The following is a 26,008-nucleotide window of genomic DNA, read 5'->3' as shown; positions in this document are numbered from 1 at the left end:
AAGTGTACAAAAGTGTAGGACAGCATAAATGGCCACCCTGTTGCACTGGGAGTCCACGAAACCCTTTACCTCTTTTTCGCTACTAACCTGCACTCCTTTGATTGATCGTTTCCCCATTGGACTGCAAGACCACCCTTCCGAGCATCTGTGGGTCGCTTAGTATTATCGATCGAGGTATTTTTCTCTAATTTTTGGAAGATAGATTAGCTGCTAATCTTCGTTCTTAGCAGTCTCAAGAGAGAGTACACAAGATCACCTCAGAATAAACATTTTGTGGTCCAGAATTCTAATACTACACGCATTGGCTGAAATTGTAAGTGGGTTCTAAGAACGATGAGTTGGATGGTGAAAACTTCGACTTTCTGGAAGAAACTACCTTGTGTGCAAAAGATTGACTAGCCTGGGAAATGGCTGAACAAAAATAAAATAAACCACTCCCAGAAAAAATTTTAGGTCTCTAAGTAAATAAACGTATTCCAATTTTTCCGATCATAAAGTCCTCTCAACTGTAACCCGGAAACCCTTCTGTACAGACGAAACCTGCATTTTCGAACCATTTCCATCCTACAGGAAGGACATTATGGTCACATCAGGGGGCGAACTTCAGCTTCCCCACAAAAACAATCACATCCATCCATATCCGCTGCGCGAATCGAATTCGCAACTTCTTGGGTGAAAAGTGGGGCGTGTTCTCTAATCCACTAATCAGATCGACAAAATATGGAATTAAAACAGGAAACGAATTAAATAAGCAGGCAAGGAAACATTTTGAAATCCGTAAGAGTGGCATTTCATAATCAGAGAACCCCTCTGATTATTTTGCTCGATACAATCAGAACATCTGTTGTTTTCAATCGAAAACATCTGAATTTGTTGTCTGCAGAAAGTTGGGATGAGAGGAGGCGAGAGGTTCACTTCCAGTGAATGAGGTAAGCGATAAAAAGAAAGAGAAACGGGGAGTAAGGAGAAGATATTGCACGGAGAAGCGAACGATAAGAGGCGTGTTTAATGAAAACACGACGAAAGCTTGTTTCCAGGTGCGAAGATGAAGTGCGATGATGCTGCTGTTAGTTTCTTTCGTCACTGAGAAGAGAAAGAATTGACTTTTTGGATCTTAGGAATGATTCGATGCGAGTTGCTGATAAAAGCAAAAACGAAGAATAAGAACGTAAAGAGTGTGAGTCTGCTGGCTCGGTATGGCAGGACAGAACTGAAAAGAAGAGCCAGGATTGTCAGCGAGAAGATTGGGAAGGAGGGTTGTTATGGATGAGCGGAGTAAATTTGATGGACCAAAGGAATCAGATATGGCTGATGGTCTATTTGAACGTTTGTTCAAATGTAGCTACAAGAAAAGAAAGTCAGTGTTGCTTGAGAGTATCAGACGGAATACTTAAGGTCTGGAGGATAAACAAAGTTGGAATCAAGTGGGTGAGTACGGATATAAAGCAAGAACTGCATCAAAAGAAAACATTCTGGAGAAAATATAAAGAAAATGTGATCAGCCTAATCATGAGCAGTACAAAGTGCAAGAAAGAAGAGCGACGAATATGGCAAGGAAGGCCAAATCAGACTATGAGAGAGAATTAGGCAAACAGTCCGAAGTAAACCCAAAAGAGTTTTCTCATTGCGTATCAAGCAGAAATGACTACGGAAGGATGAATTAAATCAATGCTGATAGTAGGAAGGTAACAGAGGCAGAAGAAACAGTTGGGCTACTGAGTGATCATTTTGCAAAGGTGTGTCATCCAGATGGAGTTTTTGCAGTTGCTGATGTGACCGAGATGCAAATTAAATGTGAGGTAGATGAACAGGAGGTGTCAGCATATTAAAAAATATGAATGTGAACACAGCAGTGGGGCTGCTCGTGTGCTACAAAAATGTGCAAGAGAATTGGCATGACGAAGTTGGTCAATCTAAGTGGCATCTCCGGCAGGGTTCCAGGGTGAGACAGGAGTAGCAAACCACAGGCTAACTAATATATCAGGAGTAGTTGTTAAAGAATTGGAAATAAGATATCTTCAGTATTAAGTAAATGTTTTTATATTTCAGAAGCTAATTAAGCTTCTTAATTAGCTTCTGTTCTAAGATCCGGGAGTAGCTCTATTATTTACTAAGTTCTGTTATTCATTTGTTTGTTAGTGATGCAAAACTGGGAAGGGAAAACGATTGATGAAGTGAATATCGTGCGGGATGATTTAAATGAGTTGCGAGTGCTCTGACATTGAAGAAGAATGGGAATAATGAGTGGGAATAATGCGCAGTTTCTGTGATTAGGCTTCTAACTCCATAGAGATATAATGATGATAATCCTTCTGGAAGGAATTAGTATGGGGGGGACACCAAATCAAATGGAGCGAGTAAATGTTTTCAGTGAGTGGTTCAGCGATGACTGCACAAGGGATCTCTTGAAACGTTTGTTCATTGAGAAACGGAAATAAAGGTGAAGGATGGAAAAACAACCCAATAATTATTATTATTTTTAAGAGAGACCTCCAGGGAGTCAGAGATTCATCTAGGGAGGCTACATACTACACGCACCAGCTATCATACTTATTCTTGAATTCACTCACACGACTTGCACTCACAACACCCAATGGAAATCCGTTCAAATCACGCCCTCTGAGAGAAAAATCTCGCCCTCACACCATTCTTGGCGGCCTTCATTATCAGCTTTCAAGGATGCCCTCTCGTCCTTTCCCCACTCTCCATAAATTGAAAAATTCCATCAATTGAATCCTGTATGACCCTTTTAGAAGTTTGTAAGTCTCAATCATATTTCGCCTCTTTCTCCTGTTTGCTAGTGTCAGTCTAGAAATTCCCAATCTGTCTTCATAATCAGTATTCCACAATCCTGATGTCATTTTTAACACTCTCCTTTTTACTTTAACATATCAGAATCACAAAGGAAACCAGGAGACCAGACCTGCGCACATTAATCCAAGTGAGAACTTATCGAGGCCTTATAAAGGGGCAAAATAGCATCCTTACCTTTACATGTGAACGTTCGTTTAAGCATTGCAATTATCTTTTGAGTTGTATTTGCAATCTTTGCCACATGGCCCCTGAACTTCAACTTCCTATCTATTAACACTCCAAGATCTCAAGCCTCATAATACGACATAATACGACATTGTATATCTAATCATGCCGAAGTTAAAGAGTTGATATTTACTGACATTGAACTGACACCCATTTTCCTTTGCCCACCATTCCAGCCTATTCAAATCATTCTGCAAAGACTGTATATCAGCAGCAGTCCTCATTACCCCACCTATCTTTGCATCATCAGCAAATAACTGTATGTCACTTGTCAAATCCTTCCCAATATCATTAATGTACAGATTGAATAACAGTGGACCAAGCACTGATCTTTGTGGTACACCACTTGTTACCTTAAACCTTGCAGACTCACATCCCCCATATACCACTTTTTGATATCTATCAGTCAGCCATCCTTTTATCCATGCTAATATTGTATAACCCAAACCCATTTTCTCCAATTTATGCAACAGTCTACCATGCTGTATTCTGTCAAAAGTCTTAGCAAAATCCAAAAGTATCATGGTACATCCATTCCCCTTGTCTAATTCAATGGTAACATTGTTATAGAATATGAGCAAGTTGCTAAAACATGACCTTCCCTTAGTAAACCCATGTTGCTCATTGCCAAGTACATATTCACTGTCAACTCATTTCTGAATGCGGGCCATAACCAATTTTTCCAAAATCTTCACCACCACTCCTGAGATACTAATTGGTCGATAGTTGGATGCATCGGTCTTTGCACCACCCTTGTGCAGTGGAATTACCATACATTCCTTCCATTCCTACGGACTCTTCCCTGTTCTGAGACTTGTATTAAACATCCTGGTCAAAGGAATGATCAATTCAGCTGAACACTCTTTTAGCACACGTGCTGATATTCCGTCAGTCCCTATTGCTGAATCCTTATTCAGTTTGTGCAACATCTCTAACACCTCGGCCTCACACACCTGCGTTTCTTCATCCAGTGAAGAGGTAACAGTGAGCTCAATGTGTCGTTCACCAGGTTGATAGCTTTTAAAGAAATGGGCACTCATTAACTGAACAACCTCTTCTGCATCTATAACCTTCATGTCGTCTGGATTTAGAAGAGTTATTCTTTCATATTCATTCTTTCTTTTACTTGCAGCATATCGACAGAATTCTTGTGGGTTGTCTTTAGCAAGCAGAGCCAGTCTCTTTTCACACTCAGACTTTACTTTCGGTACAACAGTTGTGACTATTCTACCCTGCTGCTTATAACTTTCATAACGGACGTCATCCTTATGCAGACGGTATTCCTTCCACATCGTCCTTTTCTTACGAAATCTCTTGCTTAATAAGATTACACATCCATTTGTCTCTTGCTCTATTTATTCGTCGCACTCTCGGGACAAATTCTGATATCGCATCATTTCAGTATTGTTTAAATGCTTCTCACGCACTGTCGATATTCCTGCCATCCAGCAACAGATCCCAATCCACTGAACTCAATATACTCCTACATATAATGCTTGTCCATTAAATGGTGTGGTTTGTTATTTGCATTAAACTGATTTTTCAGAATTTTAGGTGTTTTTAAAAGTCTAGCCAAGAATTAGTCCTTAAACTGAATATAAGTTGCCAGCTTGGTTTGCACACTCGCTCTCCAGCCCACAGATGGCGGGTTCAAATCCACGACCACGGCGGGATTTGTAAAAGCCTGTGCTTGCAGGCTTTTTCTCGTAATCAGTAATTAGTGTGAGCGATTTTCTGAAGTTGCTACATTAAAATCCCGAATTTCTGACGGGAGAAAACCGCACTTGCGCCACACATTCTACTAACCCAGAAAAAATCGCTGAAGGAAGGCTTACGAAACCATTTTGGAGGTTCAATAGACAGAAATAAAGAGGCATTGAACTAACTTCAGTTCAATCGTCCCTTGCTCTTTGACTGGATCATATTTTCTATTCTTGCAGAAGGCAGCTTTGTTCGGTCTGACCCTCTTCACTAACTTTTTTGGGGGCTAATGGGTGGAGAGATTAATCAAACTTTTGAGCAATGAACTCGGCATGGTCGAAAAGAGAGAGAGAGAGAGAGAGAGGGAGTACTTAGGCAGTGACATTTGATTTATTATTCGGAACGTGGTTTCACTATGCGTATTTATCTCCTGGTATTGAGTTGGTCTGTCTTGAACTGTGTGGATTGGTTTTTTTTGTTCGGATTCCCAAACATGAAATCGACCTTCAGGACATTTGTGAGTCGCACGTGCTTCCCAGGTTTTGGAATTCGTGTCACTGTCATCCACAACGCTTTATCTCCTGGGAATGCCAAAATAAAGATGATAATAATGCGGGAATTATAAAATGTGGGCTAAATTTAAAATTAGCATGAAAGCCCAAAGCGAGGATGTTTTAGCTCCTGTTCTCGGTTCACTTGCATTTGAATTAAAACCAAACAAACTGAATCCAATTAACAAATCATCAACTGCCGCTACCCTTGCTGGGGAGGGGTGTAATGGAGAGATGTTCTTTACCTCCCCCACTTGTTTCATTCATTCTTGGGAGGGGTGATAAAGGGACTGATCGCAGAAGGTATTGTGGACAGCTGGAAGCAGCTAACACGAATTAAGCACGCCCAGAAGGATTCTTGAAATTACCGCTGACAGCTGACGAAATGTGAAATAAAAATAAACTTGCCCCCCCTTAAAATCCCCTTATTTCCCATTAATTCGTTTCTATCTGAATATTTTTCACTACAACACCAAGCCGTATTCCCTAGTTTTAATGAGCTTTCCTTTGCAGAGAGCGAAATGGATCCTTCACATGCGCAAAACACTGAAACTAATTATTGAGGACGAGTAGAATCGAACGAAAGCGGAAAAATGTGCGACGCGAACTGATTTCGGAGAACGTTTTTACTGGCATTGAAATTTTAAAAGTGGAATTTTAAAAATCGAACTTTTAGAAACGAGGATTGTTATGACGAATCGATTACTGACCATGATGAAGACGGGGGCCACGAAGACCCAGCAGAATTTCCACCAGATGCCGACCTCGAAACCCAACATTTCTTTGATGTCTTGGGAGAAACGCCGGATTCCTGGAAAGATTAGAAAAGGAATTAAACACCACAAGTGACATAGTAATGAAATGTAGACAGGACTAAGTCTGATCCTTGTTCCACGTTCCCCTCGCGTGTTTCGTGGTCATCAGACTTTACAATCGATTTTTTTCACTTAACGCGACTGAGGCGACCTCTTTCTACTGTCAGTTTTGTACGCAAATCAAATCAGCAAACAAGCAAAAGCAACGCTTCTGCTTGGTTTTGCTTGTTTCACGCGCAGTTAAGGGACCATCCCACAGGTCTCCGGGTGTCTCACAACACAGCCCTCAGTTGCTTTGGCCATAATTCTAAACCTCCCCACCAAACTCCCTCAAAACTTCAGGCTTAAAATTTCTAACAGCGCATAATAAAATTTCTAGCATCGCTTGACTTCGATCACAGAAAAGTGTGTTGAGCAACCTTCTGTTCGACTCCTTGCGATGGAGTTCACCGGATTTCCGTTCGATTCAAGTTGGTCTCAATTCCTCACTTTGGTCCTTTTAAATGCTTTCGATGCTTCTTCTCAACTGTTCTCTCGCAGTTCTCAGAATATTTGATCGATGATAATAAAACTTGGAAATTTTCGTACTCTTTGAATTGTCAAATACACTGAGGAAAATTGAAGATATTCGGATAGGGCAGCGATTTTCAACCGGTGTGCCGCGAGAGGTCTTCAGGTGTGCCGTGAGATTTGTGAAAACAAATTAATTCAAAGAAATAATGTCGTAATTTGCGCATTTATTCCCTTGAAGCTCCCAAAAAGGATACGTAATTACTATTATTATCTTTTGTATGTAAATCAATCAAAATTATGCCTATTTTTTGCCAGATCGTCAAAAAAATTAAAAGAATACATTTTAGTGTGCAGCAGAATTTTAATAACTAGTCTAGGTGTGCCATATTAAGAAAAAGGTTGAAAATCGCCGGGATAGAGTATTAAATATTATCTCTTTAACTCGAAGATATAGTACGTTTCCCAGAAATATAAAGACACTGTCTGCTACTTACCATAAATCCACGACACTGCCACTGCCTCGAAGAACACGGCGAACAGAATGGAATACCCTGCGGCATACCTGTCGAGGAGTTGAACGACGTATGCGCCACCCTGCAAGGGAAACAGATGTTGTGGAGAGAAACCTTTGGCACGGATTACGCCTGCAAAAATCCGACCAAAAGTTGTATTGCGTTTTAGGGATGTCAATGCATCAACCGATGAATGATCGTCCGTTGGCCGAAAATAACTAAGCGGATTGAAAGCGAGCGAACTGAAGTCAGTTTCGGCAACTCACCTGAGCACAGCTGGCCAAGCCCACGAAGTAGTAAAGGGTGAAGAGGCAAGCCACAAACAACTCGCGATTCTTCTTCAGCACGGGATACTCGTCGCTGAGGGCGGTGATGATGGCTTCCGACCCACCGAACTGCAACGAGAAGAAATTCGTTTATCTCCTCCTTTCGTAATGAAATTCAACTCATCATTTCTGCCACATTCAACTAATTCCTTTTAACTATTTTTTTTTTACTATTTCTTATTAACAACTTTTTTGTTTGCCTTTGTTTAAACCACGAATCCATATTTATTCATTTACACTAAAATAAATGATTCCGAACAGGAAGCTCATTAAGATTGTAAGAGAAGGAGTTTAGGATGCTGAGCGACGTCTTTACGAAAAGCGCGCCTTGCAGCGGAGAGCGAGCTTACCGAACTGTCGAGACCCAAGGTGAGCAGCATGAGGAAGAAGATGATGGACCAAAATGTCGACCCGGGCATCCTGGCGATGGCTTCTGGATAGACGATGAACACCAAACCAGGACCTGCAACGAAACAACAGGACCCGGTGAACAAACACGCCTTCGAACCATACGAATCTCTAATAGGAGAAAATAAAGGTCGAACTCAGTCCCTCGAGAACTTAGTCTGGCTTCGTACAAGACTCAGTTCGAAAGTTCTCCTCTCTGTTGTTAAACCAAACAGAAAAATGCATTTACAGGCCAACATTAGGTTTAGTTTCGGATTTCTCCCAGCAAACTTTTTTTGTTTTCTTATTGTGTTCGATAAGTCGAGTTACTTCAGAAAATGGGGCGAAGCGATTCCCACGGGTTCTTTCAACTTAGGGAACAGATGAAGTTTGGATGGCCATACTAGGAATTAGAAAGCGCTTGTCATCCGTGCTTTACTCTAACAGCAAGTAAGCCTCCGCATCGGTTCAGTCGATATTTACGATATCCTTGGATTGAAAAGATCTCTTTAGGAGGTGAGTTAGCTGTTCTCGTGCTGGGCAGGAGGATTTTACTCCAGGAACTCGTTTCTCGCCCCTTAAAATGGACAAACAGGCTAGCAAGGCGCACAACAGACGCTCTCACAGCCTCGATCATAATTCCAGACATCTCACGTGAAACTCGCATTGTCATACAATATCGGACCCGAGTCAGCTTCTTTCTCCATTTTGAAGCCTTATTGCGCTGAACACAAGAAAAACGAACGAGTCGTTTCACTCATCGTCTGGCTTACGACGGACGCCAAGGTCATTCCACTGACCAAGCACGCAAAACCTTTGAAAAGACCTTTCAAAAAGAATCGCCTCTTCTTCGTTTAATTCCACTCAAGTCAGGAGGAGATTTCGCTTCTTCGAGCAGCAGCAATTGGAGCCCTCCTGAAACATTCCACATCATCAAGAAATCCCTTCTTATTATCATCATAACCACTGAAGAAGTCGAATGCGTGGACACTGAAATTCTCCGATTAAGATTATAGTGAAAGAAGCATTTTAAAATCCTTTTTTGTTCTTTTTCTAATTTGCGTCCAGAAAATGGTGGAAAGTCGACCTCCCATGAAAACTCGGCTTCAAAACCTGTAAAAGTTATAAACGTTTATTTGCAAAGTACCTTCTGCTAATTCGCGTCTGTTGCGCATTACCCTAATCTGAGTAATAATAACGAATACTTTGTGAAAGGAATAAGAAATGCCATCTCTTTAATCGTGAAAACAATGAAGCCAGTTTTAGTTTGAACCGAATTTAATCAATCGGATTATAGATTGGATATTTCAGTTTGAATACTTCTTAGCCAGTTAACTATTTTGTATCGTTAGAAGAGCAACTGGGGTTGATTTATTTCTGCTATCTCGCCGCGCAGTGGTACTTACGCTGACCGCACTTCAGAATTCGAGGATCCGTCTTAAACGAGTCCATTCGCTTCTTCACAATTCTTCGATGCAAAGTGGACTCAGATTCTATTTTATCCGCTTTTTTTATTTATTTTTTTTAATCAGCCAGCGTGCGTCTGTTGTTGTTGTTGATGTAAATCCGCTGACTGAAGTGGATGTTCTCTAGTGAATACCGTGCTTGGATTATGTCGCTCTTCTCCCAAACAGAGCTCACATGTTTTGTCTTTTTGGTGCACTCAAAAAGGCGTTTTCAAATTGCGTGTTAAGAAGTGGTGATCGTTGCTAATGCGGCTGACGGCGCTTCTCCTAGCTGAATCAGGTTTCTTTCCGTTTCGATGCGTTTCATAAGAATATCTCAATGGAAAGAGAAGTGAACGTAAGACTGCATTTTTTTCCCACCCAGCAACTGATCCTCCTTAGCTCGGTTGGTACACCCTGTCGGTGAAAAGAACACCCTCCTCCGTCTAGTACCAGAAGGGTTTTCAGTTGAAGAGAAGTTAGCCTGTATCATACGGAGGTGGCAGAGTCGTTCTCCCGAAGAACAACCAGGCACGTTGGAATCCGTTGATTCCAAACAGCAACTCGTCCTGGTTTGCTTCTCGTAAAGTTCTGGGAAGATTAATGGGAAAAGGTTGTAGCCAAATTACTAAACGATAATGTGTGTGTGCGTGCGTGCGTGCGTGTGTGACCTGTAGATGAAATATTAGTGATATTTTCCAAATTGACACACAGAAGATGTCTTCTTTTCTCTTTCTTTCTTTCTTTCATGCAGATGATTAAAAAAATAAGCAGCACTCCGGTTTCTAACTTTCTTTCCTTCTACACGAGTAAAACCATGAACCTAATGTGGCCTATTTTTCAATATTGATTTGCGAATTTGCTCATCGTGCGTTTTGTGTGTATTAAGACTAACTGAAAGGTGTGCGTTTCATGAAGTTACGAGATACAATTTTCAACTGTGATTCACGGAGATCATTTGGATTCTGACATTTACAACACACATCTGTCTGATGCTTTGTACACCCTCTGTCCAACGAACTTTTCGAAAATAGAAGAACCTAGTGACGCCACCTGTTGTATCTTTTTGTTGTCGAAAGTGGCAACCTTGATTAGTGTTGTGTCAACTGTTTATGACATTTGTTTCATTAGAAGTCGAGTTATAGTGATAGTGTGTTTTTACGAACGGTCGGTCGCACGATATTCATGCCGTACGCCACGAATTCTGGCTATCAATCGCTTCAAAACTTCGAGATCAAACTCACCATTGACCGTTTGGCCAGGCGGAACGAATTCTTTGTGGATAATGTCCTTGGAATTCGTAGAAACAAATCAGCATTGTCTTTACTTTTGACTTCTCGAAGACTCTTTTTCGGATGCGCCTCTTCTGGTGGTCTCCATTCAGCACTCTGGCGCTTTGTTTCGGGCTCGTACTCCAAACACCACGTTTCGTCGCCAGTAAGGATCGTGTCAAGGAAGTTTGAGTCCTTACGAGAGGTTTTAATTTGGTCTTTTCAGAGTTCAATTCGATACATTTTTGGTCGTCGGTCAACTTGTGGGGAACAAATCGCTTATTCAATTTACGAAAGCCCAAACTCTCGGTCAAAATGTTGTGCACAGTTGATTTTGGAATCCACAATTCACCTTCAATCAATCTCACGGGCGATTTCAGGTTTTCTTTGATGAAATCACTCACTGTTTGGATGTCAACTTCGCTCAGTCCAGTTTTTGGATGGCCCGACTTTTCGTCGTCCTCAAGCGTCTCACGACCACGATCGCTTAAACCACTCGTAAACTTGAGTCCGGGATAAGCATTCATCACCGTATGCTTTTTGAAGCATTTGATGCGTTTATTCGAAACGTTTGCCAAGTTTAACACGAAAGTCAATCGCAGCTGTTTGAAACTGATTTTCCGATCCTTCATCAAAACCCACTGTCACTCTTGGCACTATAACTCGGCTTCTAATGAAACAAATGTCATAAACAGTTGACACAACGCTAATGAAGGTTGTCGCTTTCTACAACAAATGATACAACAAGTGGCGCCACTAGTTTCTTCTATTTTTAAAAAGATCGGTCTTTTCAATTTTACTACTATTTTGTTGAACGAGGAAGAAAAAAGTGTAACTTTTGTCGGTCGGATGGTGCATTAAGTTCAGTTTTTATCTAAACTCGAAAAGTCTTAGAATTTCTTAGCATCCACGATGGTTGTGTAATATTTAGTTTCTTTATTAATAGATTGTGGCAATTTTGCACCATATTTTGTATCCTCCTCCTCCAGCATCATCATCACGTTTACAGTTTCTTTTGTAAGGTTCACAGTGGAAGTTGCATTCTTACCCGTCCTAACACAAATCATCCACTCCAAACACAGGAATTGGCTTCTTAAGACGGGGGTTGATTTCGTTCACTTTGGTTTCATTAACTGTGTTGCAGTCTCTCGACTCTGTTTGTCATTTGATGGGACAGAATATAAACGAATGGTCAACTGGATTAACTTTCTGTCTCCGTCGATGCCATCCCATAAATATCGCAACATTCTGGTTGCTCGCTTGTGGGAGCACTCAAATCACAAAAGAAAAACCCACTCCATCTGTCACTCACTGCTTATATCGAGAGAGAGAGAGAGAACGTATATGTTGAACGCAACATCTGAAACCAAGATGAAAGTTGGATTTCTCGTGTATGTTTTGCTTCGGTTGAGAGGCAAACAGGGCGATGCAACTGTCGGCCTCTGCGATCCGAAAAGGAGCGAAATAATCTCTCCGCTGATTGCTGTTTCGGCTTAAGTAACGGACGAGTTCAAAACATCAGCAGAGTCCAACACTCATACCTTTACGAAGCTCTTGCGTCACAGAAGTGGACTTTTATTGCCCGAACTCTCCTTATAAATAATCACCAGACAACGAGAATGTCAACAAGAAACTGAAAGTCTCCAACGTGAAAACTGAGACTCTTCTGCACGCGACATTTGAGGCAAACCTTCGCTTTCCGACACTGAAAACTCTTCTGCCAAGAAAAGAAAATATCACGGGGAGTTGGTTGAGCGGCCAGATATTACTTGGCTTCGTCTTCATATTCAATTCGGCTTCACGAAATGCCTAATGGGTGATTTTTACCGCCAATGTCCACATATCGCGGATCGAACTCATTTTATTCACATTATGAAAATCTTAGGAACCAGGAGCGTGGAGTCGGAGAATTCACGAAAATCATTTCAGGATATATATATATATATATATCCTGAAATGATTTTTTTAAAATAAATTTACAATTCACACTTCACTCTGTAACTTACTAGACAGGGCAAACTAACCGGTCACTGTTCACAAATCAGAAAAAGATGAACCCGAAACAGGAACACGTGTTTTATTGCTGCCATAAAACACGTGTTCTATGGCTACCCCACAACAGGCCAACCCACAATAAAATTTTAAGACAGACAAAGCGTTCCCAGGGTAGAGGGTGTAAGATTACATATCTCAATCAATTTTACCATTATAATTTGCCGAAGTTTTTATTCGATCCCGGGGGAAGTGCCACCCTGAGGACGCCCATGACTGTGGGATTGCATTTTATCGATGTGTGAAAGTTTTGAGAGGGCATAACGCATCAGCACTCATCTCAATTGGTCCAATGCAATTAATTGCAGGATAGATTTGAATATTTCTGAGCAGAGTAGGGGGGCAATTTGTTTTAGAATTAATTAGAAAACCACAATGAAGAAGAATGCTATATTTGGTTGGTATCTTTGAAATACTCAAAGAGGAAAATATGTGAACCATCATTTATAAGTCATGTGAGAATAGGAAGGAATAAGTGTGAGTAGAAACACTTTCATTAATGGTAAACGAATAATTAATAATTATCATTTGTGAGATGTCTGCCTTATAGTTTTGCTGGGTGGAGCGAATAGCACGATCCTATAAATTCTAAACATGAGAGAGAGAAAGTATCAGAGTCAGTGTACTAGCTGTGAAATGTACGCTTTGCGGAGTGCGGTCGGAGTGTGGTTAGATGATGATAAAGGATTGAATGTGTGTAGAAAATGTAGGGAGAATGCGGAATTGAAGCGTATTTCGGATCGTGAGTGTGATATTTTTGTCAACCTTCAAAATGAAGGAAATAGGGATATGACAAGAAACGGCAAAGTTGTACATGAAAATTGTGAGAGTGTGAATGTAGAAAGTGTGAATGTTAGTATAAATGGTTTCTCAGAGAACAAAAAAGATGAGATAGATGCATTGAGTGAGATCGCGTTGTTGAATAGTGCGATAGAAAGAGCAAAACAGCAGCTAGAGTGCATGAACAAAAGTAGACTGAATGAACCAACCAATAATAAAAGGTATGACAGGAAAAATAGACGTATGAATGTGAACATGAACAAAATGAAGGATAGAGTGCTGTGTGGAGACTCGTTAGTACGAGGTGTGTTAGTAGAGGATTTGACAAAATCGTACCAACCTGGTGCGACCATAAAGGACGTAACTGCGTCTATTAGAGAGCAAAAGGAAAGGGTGAAAGAAATGATTGTTGTGGCAGGTACGAATGATTTGAAAGGAGATAAAATGGAAATGATAGAAGACCTGAATGAATTGTTTGAGGTAACAAAAGAAAAGAGTGAGAGAGTTAGAATGATTAGTCTTTTGCCACGGTATGACAGTGAAATGTTTAAAGGAGGGCTACAATTGCAAATGACTTTATGCGTGGGTTATGTATGACGAGTGGTGTGGAATTTGTGGAGTGAGTTTGATGGGCGAAAGGATCTATATAAGATGGATGGCTTGCATTTGAATGGTTACGGTGTAAGAAGACTTGAGAAAGTGTTGCTGAATGTAGTGGATGTGCAAATTCAGGGAAACTAGATTTGTTAGGGGGGTGGTAGAGATACAGTCCTTATGGAGGCAGTTGAATGTAAGAATGAATATAATATGCCAGAGCAAATAAGGACAACAAATCAGAGTGGGATAGTTAATATAAGGCATCAAGGTAGGGTTGGGGCTAATGGGGGTCTTAAATTCATGTACACTAATACTAGGAGTATTAGGAACAAGAAGGAAGAGTTTTTGGCCATGGTTGGCACTTCCAGACCACAGGTTATAGGTATTAGTGAAACATGGCTGACTGTAGATGATATAACTAGTGGGATTGAATGTGATGGGTATAGTGTGTTCAGGAATGACAGAGAGAATAAAATGGGGGGAGGAGTATTGTTGATGATAGCTGATGAGCTCCAGCCAAGGAGAATAGAAGTTGAATTGCAGGATAGAGAAAAGAGCACATTTGAGGCCATTTGGTGTGAGATTGTGGCCAGCAGAACTAAATATACAATTGGGTGCTGCTATAGACCAGGTGATGGAAAAGATGGTGGTGACAGTATGCACAAGCAAATAGAAGAAATGGGTGGAAGGAGGGTGATTATTATGGGAGATTTCAACTATGGTCGCATTGATTGGAGTGAGGAGAGGACACATGGGAGGAAGGAACTGGATTTTATGCGGTTATTAAGGGATAACTATCTGCGACAGCATGTAATGGAAAATACTAGGGGTCAGAGAGTGCTTGACCTAGTAATTACATCTGAGGATTTGGCTGTAACAAATATGACCACATTGCCACCAATCGGTGAGAGTGATCATAGGGTCTTAACTTGGGAGGTGGCTAAAGGTGTAGAATTTTCAATTAAGACAGGGTACATGTGGAATTATCGGGCGGGAAAGTATGACAAGCTTAGGAGTTTGATTGGTTCAGTGCCATGGCATGTACAACTGCAAGGACTAGAAGTTGATAGTGCATGGGAGGTAGTTAAGAAGTGCTTGCATGAAGCAATGGCTGACTGTATACCTAGAGTCCGAATAATAAATCAAGTAGGGGTTAAATGGATGAATAACACCATTAAGCTTGAGTTGCAAAAAAAGAAACAACTATGGAGGGAATTTAAGGAGAAGGGTGACCGGCAGGCACATGAACGGTATAAAGCGCAGGCCAGAAGGGTGACGAGTGTGGTAAGAAAAGCAAAAAAGGATTACGAAAGAACATTGGCCATGCAGGCTAAAGAGAATCCTAAACAGTTTTTTAGATATGTAGCAAGTAAAAGGAAAAATGCACATGGCAGATTGATTTTAAAGAATGCCGATGGTAGGGAGGTAACTGAATCAGTTGAGATAGTTGAGTTACTGAGTGAGCACTTTGCAAAAGTATATCATCAAGGTGGTGACATTGCAGAAACGAATAAACCAGTAGATTATACGGGAATTGTGGTTAATGAAGTGGAGGTGAGTAGTCTATTGCATAACCTCAATATCAATACATCTGTGGGATTGGATGGTATACCAGCTCGTGTTGTACGAGAAGCAGCTAAAGAATTGTCAGTACCCTTGACCATTTTGTTTAATTTGAGTCTCGGGTCTGGGTTAGTCCCGAGCGGGTGGAAAGAGGGGAAAATAGTTCCACTGCATAAAGGTGGTTCCAAGACTGCTGTTGTAAATTACCGACCGATTAGCATATCAGGAATCATTGTAAAGGTCTTAGAGAAAATAGTCAAAAGGAAAATACAAGATTGGATTGAAGAAAATGGGATACTGTATCGGGGACAGCATGGTTTTGTGAAGAGTAGGTCATGCCTCAGTAACTTGCTCACGTATTATAACACAGTGACGGCTGAACTGGATAAGGGCAATGGGTTTACGGTGATTCTACTGGACCTTGCCAAGGCCTTTGACAGGATTCCACATGGAATTCTAATCAATAAATTGCAGCATATGGGAATGGACATAGGGTTGGTGAGATGGATAGGAGGGTGGTTGACGGAGAGATATCAGAGAGTGGTTTACTCGGGAGTAGAGTCCACAAGACGGCCTGTGACTTGTGGTGTGCCACAAGGATCTGTTCTTGGACCAATGCTGTTTAATTTGTTCATAAATGATATAGGAAATGATCTGAGAGGAACAGTACATTTGTTTGCGGATGATGCGAAGTTGGGTAGGGAAATAGTGAATGCAGATGACGTCAAAATTTTGCAGGATGATTTGGATAGATTGGAGGTCTGGGCTAAGGAGAATGGATGTCAGTTTAATGTGGCAAAATGTAAGGTTATGCATTTTGGGGTGAAAAGATTGGAGGCAGTTTACTTCATTGGTGGAACCCTGCTCCAGGAAATTGATGAGGCACGAGATTTAGGAGTGTTGGTGGATAGGGAATTGAAATTTAGGGGACACATTGCAAAATTGACCAAAACAGCTCATCAAATCACTTGGTTGCTGAAGAATACGTTGACAAGCAGAGACAAGCAGGTTATTGTTCCTCTCTATCGAGCCTTGATAAGACCCCATCTAGACTACTGTGCTCAGATTTGGTCACCTAGGTTTCTTCTTGATGGGGAGGATGTGGAGAGGATCCAGAGGCGAGTGACCAAGATGATAGCAGGTCTGTGGAATGAACCGTATGAGAACAGGTTGAGGATTTGTGGGTTGCAAAAATTGGTTGATAGGCGGAGGAGGGGAGATATGATTGAGACATTCAAATTACTGAAGGGTTTCTATAAAATTAATTCAGAAGATATTTTTGAGAACAGGGCTGGTTGTGGGAGGACTAGGGGACATCCATGGAAACTGGGCAAAAGTGTGGTTAGCAGGGGGTGTTAGAGCTGGGTTCTTTACTTTTAGAGTAGTGAATGAGTGGAATGCGCTCCCTGAGTCTGTAGTGGATGCTGTGACAGTGAATGAGTTTAAGGCGAGGTATGATAGATACTGTATGAATGTCAGATAGTTGTGATGAATATGATTTGGGGCCTCCCTCGATGAGTCTAATGACTCCCTGGAGTTGCCCGTAATAATAGTAATAATAATAGTAATAATAAATATGGTTTGATGGAGCATCAAATCATCCCATAAAATTTGTTGCCCATGTTATGTATTTCTCTGGTTTGTGTATATTTTGCTCCGTTTTCTAAGAATTTTATTTCGTTTACTGAGACTCAGTATACATAACATCCTTTTTTTTTTTCCTTTAGCATCAGCAGTTCTTCTGTCTTATCAATCTCACATATGATGGTTTTTTGTTGTAGATCAACAACGTTTTATAATACACAGAATATTCATTTTTATTCAGGGATAGATATTTTTTACTGTCTGTTGTTTCCGAAGACTAGAATAAAAATGTCTCTATACCGTTAAAAAAACTTTGCAACCTCATCAGATGCTGCACTGCGCAAGCAACAACAAAAAAAAACAATTAGCATTTTTCTCCTCACATTCACTTTCAATTTTTCAGTTCCAGAAAACACGTGTGACAGCTGTTTGTAATAAAGCCATCGGATATAGTAATCTCTCAACTCATGACCACATTCAATTAGATTGGTCGACACAATAACCAATCACAGCCGCTAGATGCTGAGCGAGCTCATAATTTAAGCTCACCTAGTCACGCCTTCTCAGCGGTTTAAAAATAATACGACGCTAAGAATTTGACACGCTGCGCCCTCTTTACATCTTTTCTAATGGCTCGAAGGTGTATGCATTTTGAAAGCACAACCGGACTGTTAACGCGAATGTGACGTGGCGAAAAGGGCCTTCTTCATGAAGCACTAATACTTTATTATCCTCGCGAAGAGGGCAATGAAGCATTAGTACAGTATATTGTGTTCAATTTTAGGAATCGCGCGAAGTATGTAATTAACGGGAATAAATGCTAAAATATAATATCGGTGATGCTGATATTTCGTGGATGAGCACCGCACACCTAAAATATTCGCCCCTGATATATATATATATATATATATATATATATATATATATATATATATATATATATATAGGTCAATTCATATTCATCTTTTTTTTTTTTCTCTTGTCCGCCAACCTCGAGGATAGAGCGAAGAAAAACGCCACAGAAAAGTTGACGCCATCAAAAAAATGTCATCTTGGGAAACGGGGTAGAAAGATGTTTATCGAACTTCGCTGCGTTGAGAGGGACCGCACAACTACAAACGAAGTCATCACAAATAAAAAAAAAAAAAAATCATATGAGAAGAACAGATTTATAAGCGTATCATTAATTTATCTAAATTATATTTTCGCTAAATCAGTAACAGCATTTCAGATGAATGTGTGCGATTTAATTGGTGCATTTTATGACAAAAATATTTTTGCTATTTAAATACGTTGCGGTTAGTTGTTGTAGATGATGGATTGAGTGGTGGAGATGGAGAGTTGTAGAGTAGGTGTCATCCCTCGATGAGTCTTTGGACTCCCTGGAGGTGTCACGTAATAATAATAATAATAATAATAATAATAATAATAATAATAATAATAATAATAATAATAATGATGATAATGATAATTACAACATATCGCGCAATCCCTAAAAATCTATTTTTATTTTAAAAAGGAATCTCCAGATGGCAGCACTACCTACCTTCGGCTGCGACGTCTCTCACCTCCACGTGCACTTTCTGCGCCATGTATCCCAGCACGGAGAATATGACGAACCCGGAGAGAAAACTGGTTGCGCTATTTACAAGGCTTGTAAGAAGGGCATCTCTGAAAGGCAAACCAAGGAAAAAATTGCTTCATTCAACGGTTGTTTGGAAACGATTCTGATATTGATTTTAAATGAAAAAACGGTTCGACGCACCTGTACACGTTGTTGTGGAACTTGTTGTAACTGGCGAAAGCCAACAGCACTCCGAATCCTGGTCCGAGAGAGAAGAACACTTGAGTGGCTGCATCCACCCACACCTAACGAAAGAAACAAACGCAAAAGAGGTAGGACGAGGGTAAGGCACGCGCTGTATTTTTTTAAGTGGCCACATTTCAAATTCCGAACAGAAATTAGTAAGAAAACTGTCGCTGATCGCTTAGCAAAAGATTTTATTGCCGTATGCACACCCAAAAAGATGTACACGATCCTCTACACTTTTAGTTTGGGGGGAGGGGGGGTGCAGGATCCTCTGCATCGCGTCAGAAATCCTGGTCTAGGATTTCTGATGCGATGTCCAATTCTCGTATTGCATCTCGTTGCTAGGCGACCACTTAAACAAATGAGGATGGGAATTGAGGGCTGCGAGTTACGCTGAATTTATCTCTTACTGACGATCTTTCTTTTTTTTAGTCACGGAAATTACTGTTATGAGGGGGTGGCGTGTATGGGGAGAGAGGAATTCAAATGAATAATGGCCCAGAACGAATTAAGATTTGCGAATGCTTGAATGATGAAATGCTACGTCACTTCCAATAATTTTTTTAAAATTATTAAATGGATTTTTATGACGATCCTGATTTTTGTGTTGTGAAATTTAAGAAAACGTATTCATTTGATTAAACTACGTAATATTTAACTACATTCTGTTTGCGAAAGCTAACTGTCTTATTTAAAAAGCCGAGGAGGCCAAATGCATTATTGTCTGTCTGTGAAATGGTGTGTGTGTTCTTCTGGTCGGTTTGTCCTTTTTACGAATGATAAACTACCTCGCCACCTACAAACAGACGAGACTGGTCAGCACTGACTGAGTTGAAAAGTCATAAATGTTTCTGTGCATAGCGGATATTATGCCAATCCATCAGAGATGGATTTGCATGATCTCCACATTGCGACTGCGCAATGTCAGTCAACATTAACTTTTTCTAACTTGCTAAATACATTTTGTTTATTGGTAAGAATGGATTTTAATTATAAATATTTTTGTTGGAAGAAACGTATTTGGTGAGAATTATTCAAATTAGTTTTCATCCGCAAAGCAGCAGGAAGAACACACGCGTGTCGAAGTCTGTTTGGCTTCGGTCGGAATTCAAACCAGTCTGGTGGAATTCGGACCGAATTTTCTTCCAACTGTTTCCGTAGCGAGAAGAAACAATTTTGCACGCGAAAGAAAAAGTTTGCGAAAGGAAGCGAAATACTTACGTTAGCGTCCGCCAAAGCCGAAAAGTTGGGGGTGAGATAAAACTTGATCCCTTCGGCAGCTCCTGGCAGGGTGGTTCCTCTGATGAGGAGGATGAAGAGCACCACGTACGGGAACAAGGCGGTGAACCAGACCACCTGCAACGACACACAAGCACCGTCATCATTCGGAACGACAAAACATCGCATTGGAAAATTCTCGATTTCGCCGATGATGATCATCGTGTGTTGGAGGGCAGCTAAAGCGTTTGTTTTTCTGTGAGAAACACGCCCGCAACCGACCCTAGCAACAGTCCATTACGATCAAGTCAAAATCCACCACGATTGATCGCTGTGAATCGATCATATTAGCGCGAAGTGCATTTCGTACTTAATTTTTACGAAATATTTCTTAGTAACTGGTTATTTATTATTCCTAAAATTAATTTTGGATTTTTTTTAATTTTAAAATTAAAGTTAATTAATCCTAACTGCCATTAACTATTAAATAAGCAACATTATTAATCTACTTTTATTTTTGTTCGATAATTCGGGGTTAGCAATGACCAAACGGTTCCCTCGGCATCACCTTTTCCAAACGTCTTCATTTCCTCAAATGTCGCTTATTTTTAGCGGGAGAGGGGGGAGGGGGGGGCTTAAATAAGAAGTTTTTCAAACGATATTTCTTCTCTCCTTATGATCGGATGTTTAGCTCCGAATATGTTCGGGCCCACTGAAAATTTGGAATCCGCGTTTTGTTGAACCCACCAAGAGTCTAAAAGCAACATCAGCGTGAGATTTTTCTCCTCTTTCATTATTCATATTCCGTTCTTTTTCTCTCTGCGTATTCTTGGGGATTTTCTTTCTCCTTTCTTCCTTGTCAGAATGACGAAGTTTTCGCGATGAAAGAACCTCTTTCTTTGATCGACTAAAAGGTGAAACATTTTGGGATCGTAAACACAGCTCGGTTCCTCCCACCCGTGAAATTTCCTCGGCAGCACGTGGGCCAACCATCATTCGCAGATTACTTCGAATTTTACCGCAATTCAGCCCCCGTGAGTCTCGATCATTGCTGTCGGTAACATTTTCGAGTCTCGCAGTGCAGGGGCAGGTGATCGGCAAACTTCTTTCTTGTCTCGTGACTGCATCCATCACCATGCTGTTCATTCGTACAATTAATTGCGGAAATATAATCGGTTGCATTTCCTCTTTCTCGTCTTCGGCCCATTTAAAGACGCGGAAACCTCATCAGCCGAAAGTTCGTTTGGAAACGAAACCATAAACTGTGATGCTACTATGAGAGAGAGAGAGAGAGAGAGAGAGAGAGAGAGAGAGAGAGAGAGGGTTATCAGGCATTGTTGGCCACCCCATTAGGAAGCGAATCGGCCAAAAGAACGAGTGTCGTGCATGCAAATCTCGCCATTAAACAAAGCCGAAATGCTCCGAGAAAAGGCGGAAGCGATGAGTTTTACGAGGGGCGAAGCTCCATTCGGAATGCACGCGCTCCACACGGCGAGGCCTGCCGGACGCGGTTAAGGGTCTTTCTTCCCCTTAATCCGCACACGCACGGCGTTTCTGCAGCGCATTCAAAGAAACTTGCGGAAAATTCTCCTCTCCGCCACGTAATTACACGCGCGTCGCTAGACGTGGCTTTCCGTGGCTACGCCGCTTACACGAAAAACCTCTTCTTGCCGCTGCCGAGTTTCCTTCCGCATCAAAGAAGGGCCCCAATTAACGGTCGGGAGAATGCAAACGCACTCCTGGGGGGGGGGGGAAGGTTAAAAAATGTCGCGGATGAGACGCGCAGTCGGACTGACAACCAAAAGGATCCTTTTGTGCTCCGTTCGCTGAAAGAAGCCGCGAAGGTCACTTCGTCGATTCCTGAAATAAAATCGAATTGAGATGCGCCCTCGTTGAGAAATATTTAAGACCCCGATATTCTCTCTCTCTCTCTCTCTTGTTTCTGAAACCGAGTCCCACCAGTCTCCGTACGCTCCTTCTTCCATCATTATATTTCTCTCCCAATGTATTTTGATACGTAGGATTGTTCCTCTCGGCCATTTTCATTTACCCTTGCGCGCTCCATCTGGTGTCAAAAAATAAAGAAATTCTTATAATTAAAATAGGAATTAATTAACGAAATAAGTAGAATTTCATTTACGGATTATCTTTCCTTACGGCTGGAGAGCGGATACGCTGACCACTCGACCAACCAGGCCGGGAAAGCGCCTTCTCACACTCAGAAGGGGGAAGGGGGGTGCGAAAGTAAGAGCCCAACCCGCCACCTGAAAAACAGTTTCCTGTTGGTGTACTCACCTTCCCCGAGGTGGAGATGCCCTTCCACAAGCTGAAGTAGCAGATGATGTAGACGGCGAGCAGACACAACGCGATGTCCCACTTGACCACTCCGATCTCGTCGATGCCGGAACTTTTGTGCAGCTCTAGAAGGGCGAAGCTGCGATAGAGAGAAAGAAATACTAGAAAAACATAATAATTTTTTTTTTTATATTCCAAAAAGCGAAACCCTCCAGTAAATTAAAACTTCTTTCGCGCAGCCCCCATTTGAAACCCGAATCGCAACCTCGCGAGTGGTTTCCCTTTTTTCTGATGACGATCTCCTCGGAACCCCAGCACACCCTCTTTAATGCTGCTGGCTTGTCGTGTTCGGTGCGGAGATATTTTGCATGCTTTTAATCTTCTTGTACCTTTTATTTCGCAGTTTAATGTTTCGTCTTTCTTTCTATTTCATTTGTTCCTGATTTATATAAATTGAAGGATTTCTTGGCTCATCTTGAAGATCGCGTTAAAATATATCTTTCTGAAATAAATCGGAATTTCATTGATTGGATTTATTATTAGTATTTTATTATTATTATTATTTCGTGACATCTCCAAGAAGTACGAGGACTCATCGAGGGAGGACGCCTACTCTACAACTCTCCATCTCCACCCTCCATCCACCTACACCTTACTGGAGCAGCCCCATTTCACTAAGCTTCGCTGGAGAGAAACATTTCAGTTTTTCCCAATAAAGCTTGATTTTTTGGCGTATTAAAAGCATGTTGATTTAAACGACATGGTTGATATTACATTGACTTTCAACATCATATCTGAGGCAGTACGTTAAACGTGGCAAAAAAAAAAAAAAGCTATAGAAACTTATCAAATGCATAAAAAGCTTTCGAGAATAAATAATGTCTTCAGCTGATCAAAGATTCAGTGTTTGAAACATGATCTAACTTCGACCGAAGATTCGAGTTAAACGAGTTCCTTCAGAAGGTGCCAATTAGACAGAAGAACATTCCAGAGATGAGCGACTGAGCGAGGCACCAGCGTCGACTGGTGGATGCTGATCCGCACGATTCAAATCAGAACTAGCACGTTGTTGGCAGCAGTGTTAACGTATTGCAACAGCAGCACGAACCCATGGAGTCTTACCGGGAGGCAACACCGAAGACTGTTTCCTTGGCATAGTCAGACGAAGATGCATCCGCTCGTGTTCACGTGTTATCCATCCGGTGACGGTTATCTCAAGAAGGACAAAGCACGCACCATACATCGTCTGAGAATGGTTCCAGAAGGATGAGCTTCAATTAATTACCACACCTCATTGGCCGCTTGCCTTTGGAAAAGTTTAAATATATGCTCTCAGATTGTCTTAAAGGTTTAAAACGGTTCGTGAGTGGGATTGTTTACTAAACCGACAGAACTACTGACTGGGCGTGATTAAACGAAATTTATAATGACATTATATAATACCTCACATCAACCAGAAGTCAGAAGCCGCTATGAGAAAAGGAATACGAATCCATCAAAACTTTAGATAACGATTACCATAAAGAAAAAAAATGATCTTCGAAAAAAAATTAAATCGAGCTCAAACTGTGGATAATTCAAATGAGCTGTGTATTCAACTGGATTTTATATTTGCCATTAAATTATATTAGAAGTTAAACTTCGTTCGCATATTTCCGATTCTTTTTCATTATCGAAACAGTCCTTATCGATTTAAAACTTTGAGTCGCTAATTAATTATTTAGTAAATTTAATTTATTTGGCGAACTTAATTCACGAGATAAAGCACGCACAAATCGCATATCTGTTGGTTTTTGGTAGACGCCGAGAGCGCCCTCTCACACAGCTGCGAAGTATTCAGCAAAAATCGCGTTTATAACATTATAGACAAATAATAAAATTATAAAGATTTACAAAAAAATTACTAAAGTATAAAATAGCGTTTATTTTATAATAACAGATTTAATGTTATACGCAGATCTGGTTAAAAAAAACGGATAATTATTTATTTTTTATCAATAAAGAGTCTGCAAGACAAACACGAGTTTATACGTTCCCAGTTAGTTCATTTAAGGTTTTTAACAAAATAACAGTCAATTAGAAAGACTATTTCTTAGTCTTTTTTCCCGATTTTATTGCTAAAACGGGCATCGCTTTACTGCATTTTAATATACGCCTTTGGACACTGAATTTCTGTTGCGATGAGGTTATGACAATCCCCAATGATTTTTATTTTATGCGCTTCAAAATAATTATTCTGTTATGGACGCGAAACAAGGTCACCAAAAACGTACGAGAATGTTGTGGGTCTCTTTTAATGCACTCACACAAGCGCCTTGAAACTCTCGATGGTCGGCGTTCATATGCGAAGGGTATCGAGCTACACTCGAACTTCATCGTAATTGATCCGTCACTCGGGTGTCCGCTAGGAGATAGGAGGATGCTAATAGTCAGGAAATGACCCTCCCTGTGGCGCGAGGATCGTAGAGCGAACAGAGAAGGGGGATGTTGATGGAAGGTGATTTCAGCAAGAACCAAATGTCGGCGTAAAATAAACACGACGGGAAAGGAGCGTCATCCCCTCGCATTTTATTCACTGAAACTGCTCATTTTGCATACTCAAGTCAAAGATTGAAAAAGAAAGGGAGGAAAAAAGCATAAGACGATGTAGGACCCCGTTTTCTTCCTACTTTGTACCAGACGCACAAGATTTGCGCAAACGTTGAGGTTTTAATTTCGAATGGAAAGATCATTTAAGACATTCCCGGTGAGCACTGAGAGCCACTAAATTATCTTAAAACGATGCGTGCAAATCTCGCGATGTTTGAGGATTGCGTGGAATCACACTTAGGGGGGAATCTCGTTTGCAAAGTGCAAATGATTCAGTAACCGTTAATGATATCATCCACAGATCATTCCCAGAAATTTTCACTTATCACTTGATAAGCTTCAAACAGACATTTAAATTTCAGGTTTCGGGAGATTTGTTCTTTAGTTAACGTGGTTATTTTGCGTTTAGCAATCCCCAAACCCGGCGGAAGATGTTCGAAGGCAAGTCTTGGCCATTGACCTAAATAAAACAGAGCGTACATTATTACTTTGGTTAGAGAATTTCCCCCACTTTTGGAAACTTTTCATCTCGATATTTACTTTTGTGGATCCGAAATATTATTCAGCAAACAAACAGATATCGATGTGTGTATTTTCCCATTACATTTTTATACCTAACACTTGTGCCAGTGAAATTAAAGGCCATCCTGGAAGAACAAGTTTGTTAGCAAAAAGAGCCCACAGATGCTTTGGAAAGAGGTACGTACCCTGTGTTTCATATTTAGGAAGAGGCGGATCCTCGGTATAAGGGTGCTTAGCATAAATCCTTCTAGCTAAGGACATAAGCCTTAGTGTGTGTGGCAGCTACTCTACACACATCCTTTTATTAATTTCCCAGTGCCAATTAAAAATTGCAGACGTTAGATGGTGCGAGATGTCAATCCACAAATAACGTAATGCATTCCCGTCGTGTATATTTTTATCATGTCTATAATTGCTGAAACTTTCACAAATGTAAAG

General features: G+C 40.8%; 1 protein-coding gene across 1 annotated transcript in view; it reads right to left on the bottom strand.

Annotated features, from left to right (window-relative positions):
• Nucleotides 1–26,008, bottom strand: part of DAT (Sodium-dependent dopamine transporter) — a 61,021-nt gene that overhangs the window by 11,500 nt on the left and 23,513 nt on the right. Inside the window, exons 4-11 of the mRNA XM_090409959.1 lie at nucleotides 22,460–22,598; nucleotides 20,168–20,302; nucleotides 18,902–19,005; nucleotides 18,683–18,807; nucleotides 7,808–7,920; nucleotides 7,398–7,526; nucleotides 7,114–7,213; nucleotides 6,002–6,102 (exon numbers count right to left, since the gene is read on the bottom strand). Coding sequence (XP_090266085.1) covers nucleotides 6,002–6,102; nucleotides 7,114–7,213; nucleotides 7,398–7,526; nucleotides 7,808–7,920; nucleotides 18,683–18,807; nucleotides 18,902–19,005; nucleotides 20,168–20,302; nucleotides 22,460–22,598 — 946 coding nt within the window. The remainder of the gene's footprint in view (nucleotides 1–6,001; nucleotides 6,103–7,113; nucleotides 7,214–7,397; nucleotides 7,527–7,807; nucleotides 7,921–18,682; nucleotides 18,808–18,901; nucleotides 19,006–20,167; nucleotides 20,303–22,459; nucleotides 22,599–26,008) is intronic.

The sequence above is a fragment of the Typopeltis vanoorti genome, chromosome 20 (assembly GCF_054136105.1).
Source record: "Typopeltis vanoorti isolate ZY-2024b chromosome 20, IOZ_Tvanoo_1.0, whole genome shotgun sequence".
Classification (NCBI taxonomy): Eukaryota; Metazoa; Arthropoda; class Arachnida; order Uropygi; family Thelyphonidae; genus Typopeltis; species Typopeltis vanoorti.
Note: the sequence above shows the minus strand (reverse complement) of the source record. Positions and strands in the feature narration are given on the sequence as shown.